The 18,032-nt window shown below is 38.5% G+C and overlaps 1 protein-coding gene across 9 annotated transcripts in view; it reads left to right on the top strand.

Moving 5' to 3' along the window:
- The window catches only part of LOC135115173 (uncharacterized), a 156,340-nt gene that overhangs the window by 17,729 nt on the left and 120,579 nt on the right, over positions 1–18,032 (top strand). For 7 of the 9 annotated variants that reach the window (XR_010275839.1, XM_064031664.1, XM_064031660.1 and 4 more), the window contains one exon: positions 3,900–4,055. Coding sequence is in view for 8 of the 9 variants with exons in the window: in XM_064031664.1 (XP_063887734.1) it covers positions 3,928–4,055 (128 nt within the window). In the remaining variant the exon portion in view is untranslated. Of the gene's footprint in view, positions 1–3,879; positions 4,056–18,032 lie in introns of all 9 variants that reach the window. The other 2 variants (XM_064031663.1, XM_064031662.1) reach the window with 1 other exon arrangement.

The raw sequence follows: 18,032 nt of genomic DNA, 5'->3' as shown, positions 1-18,032 counted from the left end.
TGAAATTTAGATTGTATATGCAGAGAGAGAGAGAGAGAGAGAGAGAGAGAGAGAGAGAGAGAGAGAGAGAGAGAGAGAGAGAGGTTATCAGCAACATATAGACTCTAATCTGATGATTGGCCCAGTACAAGGTTTGGCAGTACTGCATTCTGGGGAATCCCCGGAAAGGACAACGCCTAAATGCTCAGTTCAAATTGGTCAGACCATAGGCAAGTTGCAAGCACAGAGGCACAGTTTTGGAGAACAATAGGAGGGACCCCATCAGGTCCACAAGCCTTCTGAGGACTAAGGCCAGCAAGGTCATGGAAAACATCATTGACAAGAATTTTAATAATTAGCATAAAGTAATCAGAGGGTGAAGAGGGAATAACAAGCCCTGAATTGTCCAAGGTAGAGTTTTTAGCAAAAGTTTGAGTGAAGAGTTCAGCTTTAGAAATAGATGAGATGGCAGTGGTTCCATCAGGTTGAAATAAAGGAGGGAAAGGTGAAGAAGGAAAGTTATTGGAGATGTTCTTGGCTAGGTGCCAGAAGTCACAAGGGGAATTAGATCTTGAAAGATTTTGACACTTTCTATTAATGAAGAACAGACAGTTGTTTAGGTCATGGTGGTATAGGTTGGTCTGGTTGGACAAAGCCTGTGTTAACTTGTATTTATACAGAAGATGAACAGGGCATGCTTGAGTGCTTTTATATTTTTTACATATATGTATATATATATAGACCTTATTTATCAATATGATATAGAAATAAATTTTGATATGTAAAATATTTAAAAAAAAACTCAAAAAAACCCACATAGGATTTTTTTTTTTTAGGTGGGTTTTTAATGCCAACCCTGCCCATAAGGCAAGGTGTTCTCTCTCTCTCTCTCTCTCTCTCTCTCTCTCTCTCTCTCTCTCTCTCTCTCTCTCTCTCTCTCTCTCTCTCTCTCTCTCTCTCTCTCTCTCTCTCTCTCTCTCTCTCTCTTTCTCTCTCATGGTATCAAGTATCAAGTAAGTAAGCATTACATTGTTTTCAGAACATGTGATACCTTTTTTTTTTTGTACCAAAAAATTACAATGACAAGTTACGACCAAAACAACTCATGAACAGCCTTCTGGAACGTATCTTGCTCATAACTTGAATACCTTATGTGCTTTGGCCAAGTAATGTAAAGAAAACATATCAATGTCAGTGACTGTTGAAATAATGGCATGCATTATGAAACGGTGGCATCCTTCGGCAGAATCCTGTCACACTACCAGATGCATTATTATGTTCATTGGCTGGTGAGTGCAGATTGTCAGCAATAAGAAAATGGGGGGAGATGATGACTATGTTTGTGTGTGCTGCAGCAGACTATAAATCTGATTCAAGAAGAAAACTGAAAAACTTCCATATATGGCTGAAGTAAACATAGGCAAGAACTCGCAGTTATCATACTGATTAGTATATATAGTATATATATAATATCTAACATACAGAAAATAATTAAAAAAAGTACATTGATCATAAGTATATAGAAAAGTTTTCATAAATTGCAAGTTTTAAATTTGTCCACATATTTTCTACTAGGAGAATGATGCTACTGATATCTGGCAGCTGAGACCATAAACTAGAAGTTGTGGTATTTCTTTTTTTTGATAACTTTCTTTAAGTTTTATCATGTTTTGACACCATTAAAGGTGTCATAATTGCTTGATGAATAAGATTTTACCACACTCTTATTGGTAGAGTGAATTATGACATGATTTACCTGTTAAAGATTTTGCAAGTGCCTTGGAAGTTGTAATAGTTGACCCCCAGCCCATAGTGGCTTAGGCAGGATTTGCTTGTGTTACCTGCAGGACGAGCACAAATCTGAATCCAAGAAATGATTTTTATTGCAGGCCTTAATATAGAATCTACTATTCCTCACTATCTAATTGACAGAACCAAAATAACTTGTCTTTCAGATATTGTACAGTAGATCCTCTGAACTCAAATTTTTGTGAATCCCAATGACATCTGAATATATTTTTAATCCTGAACACGAATTTTCTTCCAAATGTAAATGTGCCACCACAGCCTGTCCATATGATGTGTAGAAAAGAAATGGGAATATGTGAATTTATTTCCTGAATACTATTTAGGAATTGGTTTGGTATGATCTGGAAAAACTGCCAGATTCACCTGCCAGCTGAATTTTACATATAATAGACAATCAACTGGAAAAAATCTTTACATTGTTTGTGTTATCAAACTAATAAAATATTAGGAACATTTTTAGCCACCATGATCAAGCAGAGAATAAGAAATGTGCCAAAACAAGCTAAATACTATGCACATTATTTCGGATTTTGGGACTTTATCCATTTAAGTTGTACAGTTAACATACCAATATATAAATCCTGGCACATATTGATGAAACAACCATGTTTTGATGTCAAATCTTAGCAGGACACTGGTGAAGACTTTGTTTACATCGTGTCTCCTAGCGTCTTCCATTAGTTGTTGCTTGTCTGTTTATATCATGTCTCCCAATGTCTTCTCTGAGTTGCCACTTTCTTCGTTGGAAATACATCCCATCCTTTCACACCTTGGTTCTTCTTTCTTGATATGTTTGTGCAATCAGCTACAACACCTGTATAGACTGGGGTTTTTATAACAGCACTACAAACTCATATATCCTGCCTTGAGTTTTTTTGGGTGTTTTGGAGAAGTTGGTGTGTCTGGTATCTGCCTGTCCTTTTGTCTTCACTTGGTTTTGGCCATCACAATTTTCTGTCAGCATAAATAATACTTTCTCAACTCTTTTAGGAATTTGCTAGAAAACCATTAGTCCCTGTAGAAATCAATAAAAAATATTTCAACCTAAATATGTAACAGGAGACTAGAAATAAATGTGAAAACACTGAGAGCCTAATTACAAGTATTTAGCTTTTAGTAACTGTTCTGTAGAGTGTGCATCACCAGATCCCATGGATACTATTAGCATAGACACATAGAATCTATGTTTCATAACATATAAGTACAGTACATCAAGATGTATCACACTAGGCAGTTTTAGAATGTTTATCTCCAGAGAACTTTGGGAGTGTTAACTGACCCCTACATTAAAACAGCCAGTGATCACTGGAAACTAAGCCCATAGCAAATGCCCCATGTCTGAGAGTAGAGTGCTGTGTTCCAGCAGTCCAACCACCTCACTCCTTGCTGCCACATGTGTGATGTGTCTTCCCTGTGGTGTTGTGACTTGCATCACTACAGGTTTTTTTTTTTCCTGCTCTTTCTTTGCCTGCTGCAGTGCTAGGAGAAAAGCTGACTGTCCCTGGCAGGAGGACGAGGGTCTCCCCACCATTGCAGTGAAGAGATTGGGAAACATGAGACTCATCTCACAGGAACATTTCACTGGTCAACCTCCTTCATTATTTATTGTCTTTATTATTTATATTTCATTGATATTTTACCTTCTAATGGTTTTAGCAGTATTAGTTATTAGGAGTAATCCTTCTCTCATGCTGAAAATTACTGTGATTGTGAATATTGTGCACATTATAGGTGAGGTTGAAACAAATTTTTTTCCTTTATTTTTTTATAAGAAAATGCATTTGAATATGAATTTTCAGTATATGAATTTCCTGCTTGAATGAATTCAGTTTGTGTTTAGAGATTCTACTGTATATGAGTTACAGATCATTGTAGTTTGTATTAATATATTTTATATTCGTATCATCTCACTGAGTCTTGTAATCACAATAAGCCTCAACTGATACCTTATTTTCCTTTAACCACATCCTGCAAGTAAAATTGATCAATTTATTTTGCATTGCTGATGCACTTGCATATGCCAGAAAATACTGTATGTCTTCTTTGTCTGTAATATTGCTGGATCCAGTAAGAAAAATATACCTTCTACAGGGATTGCCTTTCCGCTGCAGATGCCATCGCTCAGCCAGGCTTGGAGTGATGATGGATCATCTTCCGGTGGAAATAATTGTGCACATTCTCTCCTTCCTCTCTGTTGCTGACCTCATATGTGTTTCCCGGGTTAACAAGAGGATCGGTGAATTGGCAGGAGATCAACAATTATTAAGGTGAATCTCTCTCTCTCTCTCTCTCTCTCTCTCTCTCTCTCTCTCTCTCTCTCTCTCTCTCTCTCTCTCTCTCTCTCTCTCTCTCTCTCTCTCTCTCTCTCTCTCTCTCTCTCTCTCTCTCTCTCTCTCTCTCTCTCTCTCTCTCTCTCTCACCTCTATATAAAAATATTCAGTGATAATGAATGCACCTTTTTTTCCTTCCCTTTACACTCTTCATAGCATAAATCTGTGTGTCTGAACACTTGCCACAATTATTTCTTCTGCAACATTTGCAGCTTTAGATCTAAATTTTGCCTCTTCAAATTAGGGCAGTGGTTCCCAACCTTCCTTAAGTTCATACACTTTTCTGGAAGCTTTTGAGAAATTTGTGTAACCTCATGCCTAACGGGATTAATTACAAAGAAATTACATAGATATTTAACATTTTTCTCTTGTTTTGAGACTCAAATATATAAATGAAAGTACAATAAGGTACATGACGGTGAACATGATTCGTTCCAATGTAGCTTTCATTATAGCAAATGTGCATTATGGTGACTGAAGAACTTATGGGAAAAAAATTAATTGCTTCCAGGAAACCAGAAAATAATATAAAAAATTCCACAATAGAAAAAAACATCAAAATGAGCACATTTGCACTACTAAATTTGAGATGACAACAAATACACACAGTACCTGCCTGAGTTTTGTGTCTAATCCTAAATTCTTACCATCCTGAGTTTTGTGCATTATCGCTCTGAGTTTCGTCGTGCACTGACAAGTATTGGTCACATTTACCTACTGTCAGCATCACACATATACATACAACAAATCTCACCTAACTTGGAGCTCTCTCTCTCTCTCTCTCTCTCTCTCTCTCTCTCTCTCTCTCTCTCTCTCTCTCTCTCTCTCTCTCTCTCTCTCTCTCTCTCTCTCTCTCTCTCTCTCTCTCTCTCTCTCTCTCTCTCTCTCTCTCTCTCTCTCTCTCTGAGTCATTGTAATCTTACTATTGTCTGTTATAATGATCTTTCTTCCTTTGTTCCTCTCTCTCTCTCTCTCTCTCTCTCTCTCTCTCTCTCTCTCTCTCTCTCTCTGAGTCATTGTAATCTTACTATTGTCTGTTATAATGATCTTTCTTCCTTTGTTCCTCTCTCTCTCTCTCTCTCTCTCTCTCTCTCTCTCTCTCTCTCTCTCTCTCTCTCTCTCTCTCTCTCTCTCTCATCATCATCATCATCTTCATCATAATTCTACTTTTGTCTGTTACAATGATTCATCTTCCATATGAAAGATGAGATGGTGTTATTGCCTCCAGATGTACTGAAGTGTCATCTAAGTAAGTTAGAGGTCAGTTATTGATTCCGGTCTCAATTCTTAATTCTTCAAGATTTAATTTAGATCAGTGTAGTGTCTTTAGGCAGTTTTTGACTAGCCCTATCATTCTTTCTGTGAATCCATTCTGCCAAGGTGCCCTTGGTGTGATGAACTTCCAATGACATTGCCTATTGCTTAATATTTGTTGCACCTTTGGATCATTTATAATTTCTTGAATAAAGAGAGCTGTTCCTAAGAAGTTAGTAGCATTATCATTTATGATTAGGCGGGAACTGGAATGCCTTGTTGCAAAGATTCTAAACAACTGCAGGAAGGTCTCTGAACTAAGGTCTTCAGCCTCTTCTAGATGGATAGCTCTTGTCCTGGCACAAGTGAATAAACATATATAGACCTTCTTTGGGATGTCACCCTCACCTGTTATTATCAGAGCACCTGTGTAATCTACACTCATGACTTCGAAGGGTCTACCTAGGCTTCCTCTTTCTGGAGGTAGACTTGGGGGTTCTGGATATGTCAAGGGTCTTGCCTTATAATGTTGGCATATATTACACTCCTTCAAGGAGTTTTTTACTATTTGAAGTCCTTTAGGTATCCAGTAATTTTTCCTAACTTGAGCTAGAGTGTCCCCCCATTCTCCTATGTAAAGTTATTTTATGAGCTTCCATTATGATTAGTTTGGTGAGGTATATATGCTTTTGGTAGCAGAATAGGATGTTGAGTCTCATATGGTAGTTCAACATATTTTCTTCTACCCTGGCACCTTATGATTTGCTCTTCATCCAGATCTAGCCAAAGATTCTTTATTAGTTTTATCTTAGTTTTGGATCTTTCACCTAGTGCCTTATGGATGTCTACATAGAATTCATGCCATTGCTGTTTGATCCAAAATTTTAGGTCATATAGCATTGCTTTACCTGACTTCTAAGTGATGAATTGAAATACTCTTTTGGTTACATTCATTATTTTACTGAAAGATGAGTATTTCTTTAGGTCAGTTGCCAGATTAGGCAGATGGTTAGCCTGAGGTTGAGCTGCTTCTATGTTAACTACTGTCTGTTTTTATGATTTTTGTATGGGCCAATTTTGTTTCTGGGTTAGCCAGTTTGGCCCCTGGGTTATGAGATCTGCCAGATTTTCTTTAGTAGGAATATGGTGGTCCCCTTTTGTTGACAGTATTTTTTCCACCCTATTTTTCACATATGGATTCTTGTTTTAATTTTTATTAATCCAGTGAAGGCAGATTTCACTGTCAGTCCATATTACTAATTGCCTAAAGAGTGGGTTTATCTCTTTACTCCCAGGCTGATTCTTTGTGGTTGTTTCCACTTAATACTTAGCTAACTGAGTACCCATTTCTACTGCCATTAATTCTAATTGGGGCGAGGTTTGGGTTTTCATCAGTGCAACTTGTGGCTTTGACATTATCAACTCACTATGATTATCTGTGACTGAGTACGCTGCTTGCCGTATGCCTTTGAAGATGTGTCACAGATGTGAAGTTGTGCATTGTCATTTTGATTTAGATTGACCTATGTAGGACTGTATGTTAACTAATTTTTTCCTTCCAAGCCTCTTGTATTAACATTTTCCCTCTTATTGTTATAGGGCTTATTATACTCAGGGGATCAAATAAGAGAGAGATTTGGCTTAGTAAGAATTTTTTAGTTAAATTTTGTTCAGGGTATTAAGGCTGCTGTAGACTTATTCTATCATCTTTCACCTTTCATCTTTTCACCTTTCATTATCCTATGGATAATTCTGAATTAAGTCATTCCTTTAAAAGGTTTTGCAAGATTATTGAGTCGCTTTTTCTAAATGCATAGGCATGTTAGCGGTTAAATGTTCTTTTGTTTCCGTTTTCATATAAAGTCACCACTTCCTCTGTGTTCACTGTTATTTGTAAGTTGTCCATATAAAATTCATGATCTTCAGAACAACCAGCTTTGTTAAAATGATGATTTAAGGTCGAACATAACAAAAATTTGCCAAAAATGAGCCAAAGATGACGGATTTAAACCTTTACACATCCAAGGGACTATTCTCAGATCTCTTGGCCATAAGAATTTTGTCAAGTCTCTGTCTTCTTCCTTTAAGTCTATTCTTAGGAATGCTTTTGAGATGTTAGCTACTAGGGTGCAGAGTTTTAAATGGAATTTCACCAGCACATCAGGTAGGTTTTCATTTAGGTTGGATTCTGTATACAAACAATCATTCAGACTATTGCTCCCTTGATTGCTTGTCAGCTGCAATTGAAAATCAGTCTTATAGAGACAGAGTTTTTCTTTATCGCATAATGAGGGAGGTAATGGCCAGTATTATGATTTACATGTTCCTCTATCCTCTTTATGAAGTTACTTGCAGTTTGATTCCCTATAAGATTATCATATTGTTCCAGCATGGTTTTATTTCTCTTTAGTTTAGTCCACAAGTTATTTAATTGACCCTTGGTATTGATATAATTGGTTGGTAAGGATGGTGAATTTATTTTCTGAGGCAATCTGACCCAATACTGGTTGTCCTTGTATTGTGCTGTTTGGTTAAAGTAGTCTTGGGTCATTTGCTCTTTGATACTTGAAGTGTTAGGATTTATTCCCATAGTGTCCAAGTCCCATAACTTATGTATAGGTTCATTCCTTTCTTCTATTATGTCAGGTAGCTCATTAGGGATAATTTGGGCTCCAATTCGGGCCACTAGTAAAGACTAGATTGGTGTTACAAAGATGGGGTTGGCTCTTTGAGTTGGTAGTACATCTTTAACAGGTAACAGTGGTCCTACCATAAGATTACTGCCAGCTGTTGTGAGCATTTGAACACCATATTTCTTTAATGTTTTCCCTACAAATTTCCCATAATAGTCTGAACCTATTATTAGCTGAATTGTACCCACTCTATCTGATGTTATGTTTTGATCTACTAATTTTATAGCTTTTGCTTTTAGAAAGTCAGCAATCTCCTTATAACTTTTGATGGTTAAATTGGTGTTCATGTCTGGGATCACCACTGCTGTTATCTTTGTTTTAAATTTGCCTGATTTTATGATGGGTCTTACTAATGTCATAGGTTTAGGTATTAATATTATTATTTTTTTTTTTTTTATGTAGGAAGGACACTGGCCAAGGGCAACAAAAATCCAATAAAAAAAATGCCCACTGAAATGCCAGTCCCATAAAAGGGTCAAAGCAGTAGTCAAAAATTGATGAATAATTGTCTTGAAACCTCCCTCTTGAAGGAATTCAAGTCATAGGAAGGTGGAAATACAGAAGCAGGCAGGGAGTTCCAGAGTTTACCAGAGAAAGGGATGAATGATTGAGAATACTGGTTAACTTTTGTGTTAGAGAGGTGGACAGAATAGGGGTGAGAGAAAGAAGAAAGTCTTGTGCAGCAAAGCCGTAGGAGGAGGGGAAGCATGCAGTTAGCGAGATCAGAAGAGCAGTTAGTATGAAAATAGCGGTAGAAGACAGCTAGAGATGCAACATTGCGGTGGTGAGAGAGAGGCTGAAGACAGTCAGTTAGAGGAGAGGAGTTGATGAGACGAAAAGCTTTTGATTCCCCCTGTCTAGAAGAACAATATGAGTGGAACCCCCCCAGACATGTGAAGCATACTCCATACATGGACGGATAAGGCCCTTGTACAGAGTTAGCAGCTGGGGGGTGAGAAAAACTGGTGGAGACGTCTCAGAATGCCTTACTTCATAGAAGCTGTTTTAGCTAGATATGAGATGTGAAGTTTCCAGTTCAGATTATAAGTAAAGGACAGACGAAGGATGTTCTGTGTAGAAGACGGGGACAGTTGAGTGTCATTGAAGAAGAGGGGATAGTTGTCTGGAAGGTTGTGTCGAGTTGATAGATGGAGGAATTGAGTTTTTGAGGCATTGAACAATGCCAAGTTTGCTCTGCCCCAATCAGAAATTTTAGAAAGATCAGAAGTCAAGCATTCTGTGGCTTCCCTGCGTGAAATGTTTACCTCCTGAAGGCTTGGACGTCTATGAAAAGACGTGGAAAAGTACAGGGTGGTATCATCAGTGTAGGAGTGGATAGGACAAGAAGTTTGGTTTAGAAGATCATTAATGAATAATAAGAAGAGAGTGGGTGACAGGACAGAACCCTGAGGAACACCACTGTTAATAGATTTAGGACAACAGCGACCGTCTACCACAGCAGCAATAGAACGGTCAAAAATGAAACTTGAGATGAAGTTACATAGAGAAGGATAGAAGCCATAGGAGGGTAGTTTGGAAATCAAAGCTTTGTGCTAGACTCTATCAAAAGCTTTTGATATGTCCAAGGAAACAGCAAAAGTTTCACCAAAATCTCCAAAAGAGAATGACCAAGACTCAGTAAGGAAAGCCAGAAGATCACCAGTAGAGCGGCCTTGACGGAACCCATACTGGCGATCAGATAGAAGGATGTGCAGTGACAGATGTTTAAGAATCTTCCTGTTGAGGATAGATTAAAAAACTTTAGATAGGCAGGAAATTAAAGCAATAGGATGGTAGTTTGAGGGATTAGAACGGTCACCCTTTTTAGGAACAGGTTGAATGTAGGCAAACTTCCAGCAAGAAGGAAAGGTAGATGTTGACAGACAAAGCTGAAAGAGTTTGACTAGGCAAGGTGCAAGCACGGAGGCACAGTTTCGGAGAATAATAGGAGAGGAGGGACCCCATCAGGTCCATAAGCCTTCCAAGGGTTTAGGCCAGCGAGGGCATGGAAAACATCATTGCGAAGAATTTTAATAGGTAGCATGAAATAGTCAGAAGGTGGAGGAGAGGAAGGAACAAGCCCAGAATCGTCCAAGGTAGAGTTTTTAGCAAAGGTTTGAGCGAAGAGTTCAGCTTTAGAAATAGATGTGATAGCAGTGGTGCCATCTGGTAGAAATAGAGGAAGGAAAGAAGAAGAAGCAAAGTTATTGGAGATATATTTGGCTAGATGCCAGAAGTCACAAGGGGAGTTAGATCTTGAAAGGTTTTGACACTTTCTGTTAATGAAGGAGTTTTTGGCTAGTTGGAGAACAGACTTGGCATGGTTTCGGGCAGAAATATAAAGTGCATGAGATTCTGGTGATGGAAGGCTTAAGTACCTTTTGTGGGCCACCCCTCTATCATGTATAGCACGAGAACAAGCTGTTAAACCAAGGTTTAGAAGGTTTAGGACGAGAAAAAGAGTGAGGAATGTACGCCTCCATGCCAGACACTATCACCTCTGTTATGCGCTCAGCACACAAAGATGGGTCTCTGACACGGAAGCAGTAGTCATTCCAAGGAAAATCAACAAAATATCTCCTCAGGTCCCCGCAACCTGCAGAGGCAAAATGCCAGAGGCACCTTCGCTTAGGGGGATCCTGAGGAGGGATTGGAGCGATAGGACAAGATACAGATAAGAGATTGTGATCGGAGGAGCCCAATGGAGAAGAAAAGGTGACAGCATAAGCAGAAGGATTAGAGGTCAGGAAAAGGTCAAGAATGTTGGGCGTATCTCCAAGACGGTCAGGAATACGAGTAGGGTGTTGCACCAATTGCTCTAGGTCATGGAGGATAGCAAAGTTGTAAGCTAGTTCACCAGGATGGTCAGTGAAGGGAGAGGAAAGCCAAAGCTGGTGGTGAACATTGAAGTCTCCAAGAATGGAGATTTCTGCAGAAGGGAAGAGGGTCAGAATGTGCTCCACTTTGGAAGTTAAGTAGTCAAAGAATTTCTTATAGTCAGAGGAGTTAGGTGAGTGGTATACAGCACAGATAAATTTAGTATGAGAGTGACTCTGTAGTCGTAGCCAGATGGTGGAAAACTCTGAAGATTCAAGAGCGTGGGCATGAGAGCAGGTTAAGTCATTGCGCACATAAACGCAGCATCCAGCTTTGGATCGAAAATGAGGATAGAAAGTAGGAGGGAACAGAAAAGTGGCTACTGTCAGTTGCCTCAGACACCTGAGTTTCAGTGAGGAAAAGAAGATGAGGTTTAGAAGAGGAGAGGTGGTGTTCTACAGATTGAAAATTAGATCTTAGACCGTGAATGTTGCAGAAGTTAATGAAGAAAAGTTGAGGGGGGTGTCAAGACACTTAGGGTTGTCGACAGAAAGGCAGTCCGACCTGGGGACATTTATGGTCCCCTCCCCAGATGGGGACTCCGAGGCTGGTGTAGGAGTCGCCATGATGATTTAAAAAATTTTTGAGTGAAAGGTGTGTGTGTTATTAGGTGCTTGTAGTTTTGTGTGGAGGAAGAGAGTTGTCTTTAGAGGGCAGGCTGTTACTGCCCCCTTGTGTTGTGAGACACAAAGAGAAATGTTTAGTGAGGTCACAGCTGGATTTAATGATAAGTTTACAGCACCCCCTGAACAGTGCATTAGAACTCACCGGGAGTAATTATCTTTTCGGCAGGTGTCTACTGCCTCCTCCATAACTATGGCCCACTGAATAAAACTAAGCCAAGTTATGGAGCCAGAGACAATAAGTACCTTCTCAACCACTGTGAATAAGAAAACAGAGGTTACCCCATACATAAGTTACATAAGTTACACCCCATACATAAGTTAGGAAACCTGAAATTTTTGATTGAGCTTGTCCTGTTTTTGGTAGGTTTAAAGCTATTACAATTTCCTTGCTTATAAGACTTCTGTGCTCCTGTGTTAAACAGCACCTTGGCCTTCATTAGTCATATTTGACTACTAATGTCTACTTCTGCTTTTGGAACTGCTGCAGGAGAGATGGGCTAGTTATTATTAGTCTTATTATGTGAGGGGGTTATTTTAGTTTCATACCCTATTACCTCACATAGAGCAACATGATGTACACCTTTCTTACATATAGGGCACATATGCAGGTTAGTTTTATAGTCCTTTATTTGGTGTGCTTCACTTAAACATAATGTACACCTTCCTAATTTTTCAAGTCTATTTACCCTCCCCTCTACCCCTTTATAATTGCCACAGAGTACTGAATTATGTTGTTCAGGACAAAACGCAGATTTCACATATGTTGGCTTTTTAGGTCTTGTTGTAGTTAGTATGGGGTGGTACCTCTGTTTTCTTATTCACAGTGGTTGAGAAGGTACTTATTGTCTCTGGCTCCATAACTTGGCTTAGTTTTATTCAGTGGGCCATAGTTAAGGTCTAACCATTTTGAATTGAGCAATTAGTCGTTGTTCTCTCCAGAGATTCTCCCTTCTGCAGTGCACCCAAACCTCATACTGGGCCAGTTATCAGATTAGAGCCTTTGTCGCTGATAACCTCGCTCCTCACACACCACTCTCTCTCTCTCTCTCTCTCTCTCTCTCTCTCTCTCTCTCTCTCTCTCTCTCTCTCTCTCTCTCTCTCTCTCTCTCTCTCTCTCTCTCTCTCTCTCTCTCTCTCTCTCTCTCTCTCTCTCTCTCTCTCTCTCTCTCTCTCTCTCTCTCTCTCTCTCTCTCTCTGTCGGCATATACAATATACATTTCATGCAAATTCATTTCTATCAGAGATGTATACTTGCCTGTGAATTATTAGAATTTGAGAAAAAAATCTGCCTGTCAGTCATTCAAGCTGTCTTCCCCCCACTCTCTCTCTCTCTCTCTCTCTCTCTCCCTCTCTCCTCTCTCGTCTCTCTCTCTCTCTCTCTCCTCTCTCTCTCTCTCTCTCTCTCTCTCTCTCTCTCTCTCTCTCTCTTCTCTCTCTTCTCTCTCTCTCTCTCTCTCTGTTGTGAGTTTTGTTTAAATGCGATAGGTTTTCTGTCAGGTATAATATTCCCTTAAACTATCGTGTTATATTTTTATTCTTTAGTCACAACTTTTTCTACACCACCATCGAGATAAAAGTCAAAGCATGTTGGTGGCTTTTGCTGTTCAGGCAACAGCTATCGAGGGGTCAAGTAGCCTTTTCTTCCAAAAAATACTTATTTACTGAGTAAATAAGCTCTTTATCTTGCCTGTGGAAGTGACGAGAGCGAGCGGGAGAGGTGGCTTTTATCCTGGCTGGCAGCGTAGGAGAAAATGATCATGGATTAACATGGTCATTCTGACCATGTAACCTCACCCGGTGACCCATGGAGATATGACGATGCCTGGAGGAAATGTTGCCAAATATTAAGGGGTTTGCAAAAAAACAATGTGAGTATCATTGTTATCGCCACTTTCTTTGGGTGATCAGTGCAGGAAAATAAGACCCGTTTCATGCTGACTCAATGTATTGATTGAATCGGTCAAAACCTGGGGACACGAGCAAATTCTCTTAAAGACAAATATGTAAGGATAACTTAACAGTCTCAGCCTTATGGAATAGGTTTATAGATTTACGTTACTGCACACATTGGTAGCTTAACAGTATCAGTCTTACAGAATAAGATTACAAATTGTGCTACTGTACGCTCTTACACAAAGCAGGACATATAGGTATGTTACACTGAGTATGTTGTAGTCAAGACACTCACGTGTTGGCGGGTCATTTAACCCCTGTAGATTGGAGATCACTCTTAATGCGAGACGCTCATTCACGATGTCCGCTCCCCTCTATAGTATACTTACTTCTGCCCCAGGGCAGGGCAGAGTTGCTTGTCCCCTACATGTGTTTCTTGTGTGGAGTCTTTGAAGTCTCTATCTGACCTCTATTAACCGGGCGGAGGCTAAATTCGTCAGGTCAGCAAAATATCTTCTCCTTATCCCATCTATTACCATCCTCAGTGTTCTCTCTCTCTCTCTCTCTCTCTCTCTCTCTCTCTCTCTCTCTCTCTGGCAGTAACAATCATTAAAAAAAACATATATACACTAACTTGCCTTATTTAGAGCATCACATTGTATATATATATTACAGCACCATTTAATTTTGAGGTAGGAAGTGCCTGACACGAGGTATGTTTTGGTATAAGTGTGGCAGTGCCGCAGGCCAGGGAATCCCGGGAAAGGGCAACACCTAAACGCTCAATTCAAAATAGTCAGACCATAGTTTTGGATTCACTTGCTTTCATTTCATAGGGTGGAGTCTTGTTCACTCATTCTTGGTGATTTTTATTAGAATCTGATTTATTTGGTTTGGATGCATCATCATTGCTCATATTTTTACAAATTTCTAGCACTGATTCATCCATTTCCTTGAATGGGAAGTGGCTGTTTCAGTATTTTAAATACAACATTTCCTAGGGTTTTCTTATTTAGCTTCCTTTGGAATGACATTTAGCTTCCTTTGTATAATGATGTTTATGAACCAAGCTGCATCCTCAATATTATTATTTGTTTTTAGAGATTCTAATATGCTATTTACATTTATCCTAAAAAGTTGTAAATCCTTATAATTATGGTTAGGGGATGGTAAGTCTAGGACTTTGTAGACCAATTTAGTGGTTATTTTTTCCTTATCATCATAATTCTCCCTGACCAATTTGATAGCAATGTCATAATTTTCTTCAGTAATGTCTATATCAGAAACTTTTAGGTAGACAGTACCCTTTAGTTGGCTTATTAGGTAGGAGAATTTATTTATTTTTGCAATGTCTTGTCTTTGATGGATTAATCTCTTGTATTTATCCCAGAATGAGGGCCATTCCGTGATGTTTCCTGGAAATTCTGATAAAGTTATGGCTGGCAGGGTTATGTTAGGTTGGCCTCTTACTATAGGATTGGGAGGAATGATGCTAGTTGAATTACTTCTCAATAACTCTAATTTCTCTTTAGATTTAGTTAACTGTTCACTATAAATTATTTCTTGTTCATAGTCTAACATTAATTGTTCATAGCCTTCCTCCTCCTCCTCAGTTGTTGATTTAGGTTCTGTTTGATTAAAAGTAGCCTGGTAGCTATTTCATTTTTTCCTTTGTTGATTCTATTGCCATTTGTAATTTAGCTATGGTTAATTGGTCACTGCCTGTTAGCTCATTACCTTCTCTGATAGTTCTTGTTAGCCAACCTTGTTTTGTTGCCAAAGATTTACATAAAATTTTGATAGACATGTTTGTGGATAAAATTTTAAGTTGTTATTTAAACAGATGCCTATTCACCCCCTGTTTATTTATTGTAACCCCCGTTTCAGCTGAACTCAATGGGTTATTGATTGTTCCAGTTTGAGCTTAGTTTAGTTATTTGTCCTGAAAGCACTTAATGTCTTATCCATCAGTTTTTGGTTTATGAATTATCTGATGCAGTGAGACACATATTTCTATCAATTCAGATCAAGTGCATGTCATCCCTTGCCACATGTCATGATATTTTCAGGTTCTATTTTCACTACAACAACCTCAGAGGAACAGTGGCTTTTATTTGATTAATTATGCCTTTAATGTATTCTGTTATGTCCCTAAGGCCTGGTTTACTGGATTAAATCACTGATGCTCAGAAGAAATAACGTTAATTTGTGAGGCTATTTTAGAACCTATTTTGATCTTTGATCATTGTCAAATGTTTGAACTCTGGGGCCATGATGTGGAAAAGGTCCTTATTTCACATCTATGAATTTGCGGAATGAGTTTCGGTTGTGTTATTATGTCTGGGTCATGCGACGTGAAGCACGAAGCCTCTTGAACCTGACAACAACAAAGCCTGTCTTCCTCACTTGGGGCACCTAAACTCTGATAATGTGGAAACTTTTCTGACCTTCACACTCACCATATGATCTCCCAGCTAACACAGAAACACATAGTCTTAGCTGTAGTTCGGGCCAACTGGGTTGGTATTACTGGTTCTAAGGTTGGTCGTGTTTTTGTACCAAAGACACTATTTGCTGCTGTGCAGGTTTCTGGGCTTCTAAATTCTTAACAACTTAGGGAAATTTACAAGTGAGGACTATAGTGTGGCAGAGATATGACTTGAAAGTAGGGTGAGGTGGGAACCAGTTCTGGAACTGGTTCCGGCTGTTCCGCCAGGTGTCACTAGGAACCAGTTCCGAGTCTTGGAGCTGATTCTGGCTTAATGGTTCCAAATGAGTACTGATGGTAGATACAACATTTATGTAGTGTTTAAAATATGCATCTAATCATTAACATTATTTAGGAAGTCTTGCAAATGATATCTGCTAATGAACAAAGTAGGTTAATACAATAAAATATGAATAAGTGTTCGCGTTTAGTACTCAAAGAAATTGCTTGAATAATATGAAGATATTTTGTTCATGTTAGCCAACAGGAGGCACCTGTTTAGTGTTGCCATAAACATAATGTTTTTTTGTTCTTTGATTGGTAGATACCCCATGACATCATATCATAGGATATATATATATATATATATATATATATATATATATATATATATATATATATATATATATATATATATATATATATATATATATATATATATATATATATATACATATATATATACATATACATATATACATGTATATATACATATACATATATATACATATATATATATATATATATATATATATATATATATATATATATATATATATATATATATATATATATATATATATATACACACACACACACACACACACACATACATATATACATATATACATACATATGTACATATATATTGGTGCACTTCTGGTGATGTGTTATAAGAGTTAAGATTGCCAAGCAAAGGGGAGGCTGTGACCTTTGTCTTCATGAGTAAATAAAAACCTTATCTCTATAGATATATATATCTTATATTGTTGATTGTTTTGTAATCCTTCCTGTCTTGAAATGTAATGTAACATTTTTCAGGCACCAAAGATTTTTCAAGGGCAGCACGTTAGAGGTGCACATATTGAGATTATATCCAAATTTGCGGTGTTAGAGGAACATTTATCACTCTTAAACTTAGTCAGTTTAACAAAACATTGACATCGAAGCGAATTAGGTCAGTTCCGGTTGTCTGATGTATCATATGCTTAAGTCTGTAAAGACAAACTGAAATGCAATGGAATTACATCAAACATGAAACACCTCCGCACTAGATATCCCACTGAATATGCGAGTTGATATAAACACAAGCATGTATATTGAACAAATCCCGTGTGAGATGAGAGTAAATATCAACTAAATGGTGCACCCATTCACTATCCAACCCAGAGTCTTGGTCTCTCGGGACCGGGAGTCACCACTTGGTAATCATCACCGCCAGTATTCTAGATGAGTCCTGGAACTGCTACACCGTGATAACCACCAAGCAGCACACTGGTGGTTTTGAGACTGGTATTCATCAGCACTCTGCCGATTCCCCGCTGAACCAATTCTGGAACCGCTACACCCTGGTAATTGCCAAGCAGTGAGCTGGCAGTTCTGAGACTTGTGTATTCACCAGCCGCTCTCTACCGATTCCCTGCAGAACCAGTTCCAGAACCAGTTCCAATAGTTCTGCCCCCTTGCTCCCCAGGGAGCCAGTTCCTTGAATACCTGAGTTATCACTTCCTGCCCTCCACTATTTGTAAGGCGGCTGACTGGCGACTGCTCCCGACTGAAGGGGTTGAGCTTGGTTCACAATTCGCCATGTCAGAAACAAAAGCATTTTGCCTTCCACTCACATTTATATCCCACCACTCACATTTATATCCCAATTTATTTATAATAGTAACTAATACTTAGTTTGTACTATATTAACCTTAATTATCCTTTAATATAACAATAATTTATATACAAATCACAACATAAACCAAAATTCTCTCTCTCTCTCTCTCTCTCTCTCTCTCTCTCTCTCTCTCTCTCTCTCTCTCTCTCTCTCTCTCTCTCTCTCTCTCTCTCTCTCTCTCTCTCTCTCTCTCTCTCT

This window comes from Scylla paramamosain, chromosome 29 (genome assembly GCF_035594125.1).
Source record: "Scylla paramamosain isolate STU-SP2022 chromosome 29, ASM3559412v1, whole genome shotgun sequence".
In the NCBI taxonomy this organism is placed as follows: domain Eukaryota; kingdom Metazoa; phylum Arthropoda; class Malacostraca; order Decapoda; family Portunidae; genus Scylla; species Scylla paramamosain.
Note: the sequence above shows the minus strand (reverse complement) of the source record. Positions and strands in the feature narration are given on the sequence as shown.